Source organism: Abrus precatorius, unplaced genomic scaffold, assembly GCF_003935025.1.
Source record: "Abrus precatorius isolate BTA unplaced genomic scaffold, Abrus_2018 Scaffold2, whole genome shotgun sequence".
In the NCBI taxonomy this organism is placed as follows: domain Eukaryota; kingdom Viridiplantae; phylum Streptophyta; class Magnoliopsida; order Fabales; family Fabaceae; genus Abrus; species Abrus precatorius.
In genome coordinates, this window is record NW_020874362.1 from 21,966,533 (window position 1) to 21,976,075 (window position 9,543).

General features: G+C 33.3%; 1 protein-coding gene across 7 annotated transcripts; it reads right to left on the reverse strand.

Annotated features, from left to right (window-relative positions):
• Window positions 1-1,722: 1,722 nt before the first annotated feature.
• LOC113858347 (protein WVD2-like 7) lies at window positions 1,723-6,884 on the reverse strand. Of its 7 annotated transcripts, none has more exons than XM_027490953.1 (9): window positions 6,331-6,878; window positions 6,049-6,126; window positions 5,155-5,823; window positions 4,612-5,028; window positions 4,437-4,501; window positions 3,747-3,843; window positions 3,546-3,617; window positions 3,246-3,332; window positions 1,724-2,161 (listed from the first exon to the last, which is right to left on the reverse strand). In XM_027490953.1, exons 3-9 carry the CDS (start codon window positions 5,818-5,820, stop codon window positions 2,132-2,134), a joined length of 1,434 nt encoding a protein of 477 aa, XP_027346754.1. In that variant the 5' UTR covers window positions 5,821-5,823; window positions 6,049-6,126; window positions 6,331-6,878; the 3' UTR covers window positions 1,724-2,131. The 7 variants fall into 7 exon arrangements, 6 of the variants coding, with proteins under 6 accessions (XP_027346754.1, XP_027346752.1, XP_027346751.1 ...); XM_027490951.1 differs by having other exon boundaries at window positions 6,049-6,172; XM_027490950.1 differs by having other exon boundaries at window positions 3,165-3,332; window positions 4,612-5,019; window positions 5,155-5,820; window positions 6,045-6,126; window positions 6,331-6,877.
• Between the last annotated feature and the right edge of the window lie 2,659 nt (window positions 6,885-9,543).

Below are 9,543 nucleotides of genomic sequence, written 5' to 3' on the forward strand. Positions count from 1 at the left end.
GAAAGGTATCTCATAAAATATACCATTTGTTGGTTTGAAATTTGAAAAAAAGTTGTTTGGTGACCCCTATCATCTAAAAGAAGCATGTAATAAACTAAATTTATGAATCCTTATTGACTCTCAATAGCTACGACTATTTAAAAGGAAAATATTGGTCACTGCGTTCTCTAAATACGACCTCTAATAGCATTCCAGCAAAGCAGATTTTAAGAAACATTCATCCAACTCTATTATAGGTCTACACCAAGATTAAAAAAAGCATATTTTTTAACTCCGTCAAAACGCATGTACATTCTTGAGAAGATAAGGTTATTTGCACTTAAGAGGTGTTTCAGTCAACAACCCGTTTGAACCTACACTTTCCCTTTAATGTCCACACAATAATCATATTATTATTATTAATTTTATTTTTTTTGCCATTTTTCTAGCCCAATACTCCTTGGTTATTGAAACCCCTACACAAAAATTCTCAACGCTCTCAACAACTCAATGACATTCACTTGTTGTTCCTCTTCCGCTTTACTTTTTTGCCACTCACTTATAACAAGCCATTTTTTAATTTTTTTTTGTAAGTCTTGTTATAGGTATGCTTGTCTTTTTTAAGTGTTTTTAACTTGTATGTTGATTACCTCCTTGCTCACAAAAGTCCATGGCATTCATCCTCACAACCCTACAACTAATTTTGTCATTTTTAAAAATCTCAATCCCTAACTATTCGACAAATACCACTCCCTAATTGCTTCCTTAATTTCTTGTAGAGTGAAATTCCATACCGAGAATCTTGCATAAAAATAAAGTTTGAAAAGTTTGTTTGTTGTGACGCAAAGTCCTACACATTTATGCAATCATAAAATCAATGCAAACCTTTTATAGATTACATGAAGTCACAACAACTTAAAGAATAAAAGTCACCATATGATTAGAGATTCTTGTTTGGATTTGAAGATAATGTCATTGCAGAACTATAAGTGATTGCAAAATTAAACTTCACGACATTATGATCTTTGTCTTTAAAGAATTTTTTTTTTACCCCACCAAAACAGACCAAGCTCAAGGAGGAAAAATTTAGAGAAATCTTCTCACCCAGGAATTACTAAATAATTAAATATATTCCCAACCCATATTATTTTTGCATAGATGGAAATTTATATAAGTGTGTTGTTCAGTGTTATATAACACCCTTTGAACCAAAAAGATAATAATTTTTTTATGTCAAGATGAACTTACAAACTTTTTTTTATTTGGGGACCCAATTAAAAATTATTATTATGTACAGGGATAAAAAAACCTCTTCAAGTTTTTTTTAAATATTATTTATTAATTTCTTATTGTGCATTTAGATGCACCTAAGAAAAAACGATAGAAAATTTAAAATAATGACTACTTTTACCAATAATAATAAACATTCCTTTTTTATTCAAAATAAATAAAAATTACAAAACCATTACAAGTAGCGTATTTATTATGTCATAATTCAAAATACAAAAATTAAATTTAACTAAAATTATAACAATATTAAAGCAAAATATTTTAAAAAATTAATTCAATATAACGTATCAAAATTTAGAATTTAAGTAAAATCAAAATTAATTAAATTTAAATAATAATATTTAAAAGAAACAAAAGCAATATAAATAAAATTAAATTGTCAATGCATTCGAAAATCACATGCATTTGGGTACACAACACCTAAACCTCGGATGGTTCTAATGTGGTTAAGCACAAGAGGAGTTGTTTGTGTGGATATTATTGGGTTTAAAACTTGGCAGAGACCTGCATTTATGCGATAGAGGTTCCATCCCTCCATATCCCCACTTTCCATTCCCTTCCCTTCATTGATCCCACACAAAAATAAATACAAGATACCACAGAATGGACATGATGCAACCCAATATACGAAATGCATGCATTTCTCACATTATAGACATAATAGTTTTACAATATTATTTCTTCCATGAAATTTATCATCAATAACTTATGCTTTACTCCTCCTTCCTACTCACATTGTCCTATATAACTAGATAATTGTCGTAGACTAAACTAAAATAGCGTTACACCTTGGAATACAGATCTTACACGCCCACTGATGTATTTAACCTCTTCTTTCTCGACTCTTTTACCCTTTAAGGGGTTACCGCCATTTCTCAATCTTAGCATTCCCCTGCATAAGTAGACAAGACAAAATAGCTGTTAATGTAGATTATAGAAGAGACTTTTCTCCATAGAGGATGAATAAATTTAACAGGACATTGTCAGCTACAATTTGAATTATTGAGAAAATACTACTTAAAAAGGCCTCCTTTCCTTTCTTGTGTGGTTTTAATCCCTCATTTTTGCAGATAGATATAGTTGTATATAATTATTGATATTGCACTGTAACTATTGATATAGATATGTTTAAGTTCACAGCTCATGTAATGGAACGTAATAGATTCGGTTTTAGTTTTAGAGTTGAAAATAAACTATGATTTTTCTAGTGCGTGTGTTTTAAGAAATTAATAAAAAAAAAGTAAATTTTTATTGAAATTAGAAAATTATATCACTTAAATGTTAAAAATGCATTAATCATGTAATATATTGTAATTTTCAATAAACAATTACTAAATATAGATTTTTATTGTGTGCCCTTGGACGCACGTTAAAAATAATCTATAACATAAATGATTTATCTGGATGGAAATTAAATTTGAATGGAAAATAACTTCAATCCTTTTGGATTTTCATTGTGATCTAGATTTTCCATTCTTAACACAATGGTGTGATTTAATTTACATAGCGGACCTCACCTAATGGAAAAAGATAATTTTTGTTTTACTGAATTTAAGAAACAAAGGCATTATTAGGTGACTTGATGGAATGACAAAATATATCAGCAAACCAGACATTATTATCCTACAAGTAGTGTGTATTCCATGAAATGATGTTAGATTGTGGACCATATGAACTTTCATCATTATCTCATGTGTGACCCACCAACTAAAGCAGCACTACGTTCATCGGCAGAAAATAGGTTCGCCTTTTACAGCAAAATAAGTCAGACTGATGCTCCCTTACTTGCCAACAATCACCTGATTATTAAGTTTAGCAACACAAGTTTTGACTGACTTCAATTAAAAGCTAAGTCATTAATTACAAAAATTGCCAGACAAAGGTTAACAAAGTACCATTCATATAGGAAAAGATATGCCATAGTTAGTCTTCACCCTACTTGTTGACGTGCCTTTGATAAAATTTATAATGTATACCTTTTCTGGGTGGCTTTTGGATACTTTTTGACCCCGTTGAAAAGTTGGCACGGGTGTGGCTTTGAAATTATGTTTTAGCTTTTCCTCCTGGGTCAAAGTTAAACAATGTTAAGACGAGCCATTTATGCATGTTATATAGATACTAATAGCAATGGAGAGCTCATAACTTTAGACAACCCATTCTATACAAATTATCATTTAGCTATCTTTTAAGCTTAAAAAAGTATCTCTAAATAATGCATTATAAAATATAAGCAGACCCTTAAGAGACGGCATGAGATGAAAAATAGGAAAGAGTACCTTTGATTTCAATTGAACATGCGTTCTTTCTACCTCTTTTGCATTAATTTTTTCCTCTATTTTTCTTGGAGACTGATCAAAACACAAACGATGAAAGAGCATATTTTAGTCGGTAAAAGTAACCAGTAGTTTCAAAATCTCGTAACCATTTAAATAACAGGTGCTGGATTGTATAGACATGCATCAAGAGTCAGTCCACACCTCTTTTCCTTTCTCTGCTCTTATGTCACTTTTTATGCCCAAAGTAGTTCGCAAAACATTCCCACCTCTTTTATCTGCGCTGTCAACCTTCGGTGACCTATTTCGTAACAACTTCAAGAGGGTCAGCACAAAAACAATTGAACTCCTTATATTTTCATCAAAATAGAGTTTATGCTATATGTTCTGGTAAGGAGGAAAGAAGAGAAGATGTTATAGGTAAAAAGGACAAGAGTCTGAAGTCAGAAATTGACACACAAAATGACAAGTAACTGCACATTGCATCAGATATGGGAAGTTCCAGTTGAATACAAAACTAGGGCTACTTTCAATGTATTGTTGTCATATGCCTAAGTTATATCCTAGATATTACCGGACATATCAAGTTATAACTAAATTTTATAATGTAAAACCATTAATTTTTTCAGCTATATAATCCATATGCTGATGAACTTCTCATGCTTCCTCATTTATCATAGTTATTTGTTGTTTCCTTCCTGGATTAACACTCTCCAACAGAAAAGCCACAAAAAATTGATCTAACCAGTCGATAGTTTTAAGCAAGCATCCTTATTCAAAATCATGTTGAGATTAATTATTAGCATGAAAAAGGTTGAAAACAAGGATATATAAAATACATCAAGGCAATGGAATTGATGCAAGTACATCCATAACGCAGATTCAAAAACTTACTGTCCATTTTCCTTTCGCAATGCTATAGATGTTGGAAGCCTTGGCTCTGTCCCCCTTGAAGGAACCTGCTCAAGAGAAATGTAGGAAAATATTCTCAAACGAAAGTGATTTTCTAATTTCTACTGGTACACAACCTTTTATCAACTATAAAACAGTTATCCGTATTTCTAAACACCTTTTCTTTCACCAAAGATTTGTCTTCATCAGAAATTTTTGGCTGATTGAAATTGTTCTGGAATGTCTTGAATGCTCGTTTGACTATGTCCTTATCCCCCATTTTTTCCATAATCAAAGATTTCCTCAATGTTGTAAGCGGAGCAGGGTCATGTTTGCTTGGAGCCAAGCTAAGCGACATGTGCAAAGATTTATTTGGAACATTTCTGTTCTCTCCAGTAGAAGTAATTTTCCTTCCAGATATGGATGAAGAGTTTCCCCTTTTTGTAGATGCAGATGACAATGTTTTGGTGGGAGATGATGCAGGCTTCGAACTTTTAGGAGTAGAAATTTCGGATGCCTTTGATGAAGGTAGCTTCGATTTCTTCTTCATCTTTGCAACATTGCCTTCTCTATTAAGAGGGGTAACCTGTTCAAACTAGATGGTTAAGAATAGAATTCTGGTTAACCAAATAGCCAAAATTTAAGTGATGTTAATTATTATTTAACAACTCCAATTTTCCAATAAGCAAAAATGTGTTCAATACATGAATTAAAAGCATACCTTTTTAGATATCTTTGGATGATCCAATGTCACATGTTTTGCTTCAATTTCTAAAGCCTTTGCAGTCTCATTGTCCACATGGTGTGAAATTTCCTTCACACTTTCAGCTTCAAGGGTAGCACTTTCTTTACCTTCTTGTTCAATGCACACAACTTCTTCATGTTTATCCATCTGGAAACCACGTGATCTACTTTCCAGTTCTTCATTCTCTCCCTCAACTGATGAACTTTGATAATCTCTTGAAACTGCAACATCCTCCTCCGAATTACCCACATGGGTAGCTATGGTCTCACGAGTTGAATTGGTTTCTTGCTTAGCCCCTTCACTGGAACCTTGAGTATTGTGCACATCAAATTCTTCATCAGTCCCACAAGTGTTACGACTCAGCTCTTCACCAGTTTGATACTGTGATCTGAGAGGATCTTTCTCCATTTGCTTCTCTTGAGCCAACAATTCAGCTTTTCGGGCTGCTACATTCTTGTAATGAGCTTCAAAGTACGCTTTTTTCTGAGCAACTGATCCAGGTGTTGCACACTTCTCAACTTCTTCCAAGTACTTGTTTGGTGAGAATGCAGACCATTTCTCCCAAGACAAGGAATCATTCTCAAATCTACCAAACGAAACAGAAACTTGCAAAGCAGGATTGGAAGCCACTGTCTCTCCCATCTGCTTACACAGCAGACAGATAAAGCAAAACAAAAAAACAAAAAACAAAAACAAAAATTGTGTGCATAATTACAAGGAGCCAACATAAAGACAACTCACTATTACACCAAAAGAACAAAACTTTAACAAAAAATAAATTAGGGAATCAACAAATCAGATAGAAATGAAAGAAGAAAAAGAATCCATCTTTAATCTTAAACAACCTTAAGGACAAATGGGTTTACCTTGTCTTGAAAAATTGGTGCAACTACTAGAAGTTATCACTCAGCTAGAACCCTATATAACCCCCAAAGACACAAGCATGGCCTGCAAAGAAGCAGCAGGGGGGAAAACAATTATTCTGCGGATCTCACTGGAAATGCCAAGAGGAGTCATAATGGGACAAAAAGAAGACAGAGAAAAATTGCAGCAAATGATGAGTAAAGGCATAGAAGGGACATGTGCATGTGGTGTGAGAGTGAGAGAGCACTCATTCTCAGATTCTCTCCTTAACATCGATCTCTACTTCACCTTTCGACTGTAACTGCATCATTTATCTGCTTTATGTACTTGTGAAAACTCCGTAAATGATAACCCCAATCATCAAAGACAAAGCCTGCAAGAGTGAGCAAAATCCAGAGGCTGTAGATCACACCAGCTGTTTCATATTTCCAAAGACCACTTAACTTTTAATGACATTTAAGTACCACTACTTTCCAAGAAGAGCCAAAGTTGAATGAAGCAGATAGAGTTGAGAGTTGATAAAATAATTGAGAAGGAAAGGCACAAAAAGAAACAACTTTTCAGTAAAAGAATAATTTATTGGGGTAAATGAGATTAGCTGGCACAAATTATGAAGCTTCCACCAAACAAAAGACAAGTGTCCACTTTCCAATTTTCCTCCTACTAACTAACCATACCAATGGGCTACAACACACGTCTCACTGAAGGGTTCGAGGAGAGAGAGCCAATACAGCGGTGACGATGATGAGAATAAATCAACCATCAACCATAGCATGAAATTGAAGGCAACGAAGAAAGGCCCACGTGAACAAAGCTGCACTTGTGAGAGGGAGTGTGTGAAGGGTACATTAATTATCAACCTCCCTTTAGACCATGTGTGGACCCCAAGCATAATTTGTTGAACTAAAAGATGCATGGACCCAGTTCAAACCCAACGCCGTCGTTTTATCCCACCTCAACCCCAACTATGATCACCGATACTTCAAACTTTAGAGCACACAAATATCGTATCCATTACTCAACACGCGAATCCCACAATTTACTAAAGTTTTATTGCATTTCTTTTAAGTTATTCAAATAATGAAGAGGATAATACAATAATAATACCAAACTAATATTAAATATATTAAAAATAATTCACTTATATAAAAAAATTACATTTTACTTGAGATATTTTTGCTATTTTCATATAATAATTTTTAATGAAAAGAATGATTTTATAAAACATGGTCAGTGAGAAATGTCAGTAATTCTCTTAAAAAAAAGTGTAAAATAGTGAGTTGATAGGATACTCTGGGGGTGTTTGTTATAAGGTACCTAAATCCATACGCAGCTGTGCAACATAGAAGGACAGCAATGGGTTAGTTAGGGTGGACTTGACTTGAGGGAGGGGTCCTTTTCAGATGAAGCGGAGATAGACATAATCAATGGGTGTGGCTTCGATTGATTACGTTTTCCTTGGGCACTTGCTTTGTCCCCACTTACAGCTACAGATGTCAACTTCAATTAATATCGCCATCCACCTCTCCACCGTCTCTACCCAACATATCTCCCACTTACCAATGTAAAGATGTCTGTTATTATTTAAAATGCCATATAAACTGGACCTAAGCCCTTTTCATACCAACATTTTTAGTAAATAACATAACTTAAGAAAATTAATTAGAAATAATTAATATATAATTAATTTTGTATGTGCCCTCAGTCTTCATGAATTCTCCAACACTTGTTTTTTTATAAGAAAGTTTTGTGCTCTCTTAGAGCTCTTGCCTTAGGATTTTCTTTTCGAGTCTTACGCTACCGTGATCTAAAGAAAGCTTTAGTCTAGAAAGGATTATTTTGTTGGCTAGTTGATGAGAATCAAGGAAAGCCCATTGAAGACAAAGACTTGAAGGCATTAGAAGAGCTTCAAGGACCAATGACAAGGGCAAGGGCAAAAAGAATAAATGAAGACTTAGAAAAGATTGTTGCTATCTTATTTGAAAGGGAGCTCAATTTAGAGTTAGAAAAGTCCAAGATAATCAATTACATATGCTTAGAGGATTTGAACTCTAACGAGTTTTATTAGGATTTAATTATTATGTTTAGTTTATTTATTTTAATATTAGTCATTACTTATTTTGAGTTTTTATTTAGGATAAAATCTTGTTATTTTATTTAGTCTATTTGAATTTAGGCTTGTTGGTACAAGAAGCCCATTAGGGTTTGCGTTAGTATTAGTTTACAAGCATTAGGCATATATAAGCTCTTGTAAACACACTTTTAATTAGTTTTGAATATAATTTGAGATTGAACACTCTTGTGAGAGCGTGTGACTCTAGGTTCTTGAGTGAGCCAATTTTCTTTGATCTTATCAAGAGGCCAAAACTCTTGTGGCGATCGTTCCTTGGCTTATCAATCTTGCGATTGTGGCGCCATTTTCCATCTCTACTCTATTTTTACTTCTTATTAATTTTCTTCTTATTTTAATTCTTATTTGTGCCGTAATAATTTCGTTTTTATTGTGTGAAATCCAATTCAAGATGGTTTAATTCGGCGACACGGTTTGTGGTTGTCATCAATTTTTTGGCCTCTTGATAAGATCAAAGAAAATTGGCTCACTCAAGAACCTAGAGTCACACGCTCTCACAAGAGTGTTCAATCTCAAATTATATTCAAAACTAATTAAAAGTGTGTTTACAAGAGCTTATATATGCCTAATGCTTGTAAACTAATACTAACGCAAACCCTAATGGGCTTCTTGTACCAACAAGCCTAAATTCAAATAGACTAAATAAAATAACAAGATTTTATCCTAAATAAAAACTCAAAATAAGTAATGACTAATATTAAAATAAATAAACCAAACATAATAATTAAATCCTAATAAAACTCGTTAGAGTTCAAATCCTCTAAGCATATGTAATTGATTATCTTGGACTTTTCTAACTCTAAATTGAGCTCCCTTTCAAATAAGATAGCAACAATCTTTTCTAAGTCTTCATTTATTCTTTTTGCCCTTGCCCTTGTCATTGGTCCTTGAAGCTCTTCTAATGCCTTCAAGTCTTTGTCTTCAATAGGCTTTCCTTGATTCTCATCAATCCCTCTTTCTTCAAGAAAATTTGTCCTCAAATTTGAATCTTTATTACCTACATCAACGAGAGATAAATCAAATACATTAAAAGTAGCATTAACACCATACTTACCTAATAAGTCCACTCTGTATGTATTATCTCTAATCCTCTTTAAGATTTGAAATAATTCATCCCCTCTTGTTTGGAGCCTTGTATTTCCTTGCATGGGAAACTTTTTTCTGCACATATGTATCTAAACCCAATCTCCAGGTTCAAATTCTACTTTCTTCCTTCCCTTATTGATATACTTTGCTTGTTGCCCCACTTTCTTTTCAATTTGATGTTTTATTTTTCTAATTGGAGGTAGGCAGTAAGATACTTCTTTAGGGAAGACATCTTCAAAATCCTGTAGAAGAGAGAAAACACTACTAGGCAAAATATCGTTAGC

Excerpts from the sequence above, each read along its gene's own strand:
- LOC113858347 (XM_027490950.1), bottom strand. The coding sequence starts at position 5,820 with ATGGGAGAGACAGTGGCTTCCAATCCTGCTTTGCAAGTTTCTGTTTCG. Across the intron at positions 4,502-4,611 it reads AATCTTTGGTGAAAGAAAAG|GTTCCTTCAAGGGGGACAGA; the intron begins GTGTTTAGAAAT and ends TCTCTTGAGCAG. Across the intron at positions 3,618-3,746 it reads GAGCAGAGAAAGGAAAAGAG|TCTCCAAGAAAAATAGAGGA; the intron begins GTGTGGACTGAC and ends TGTTTTGATCAG.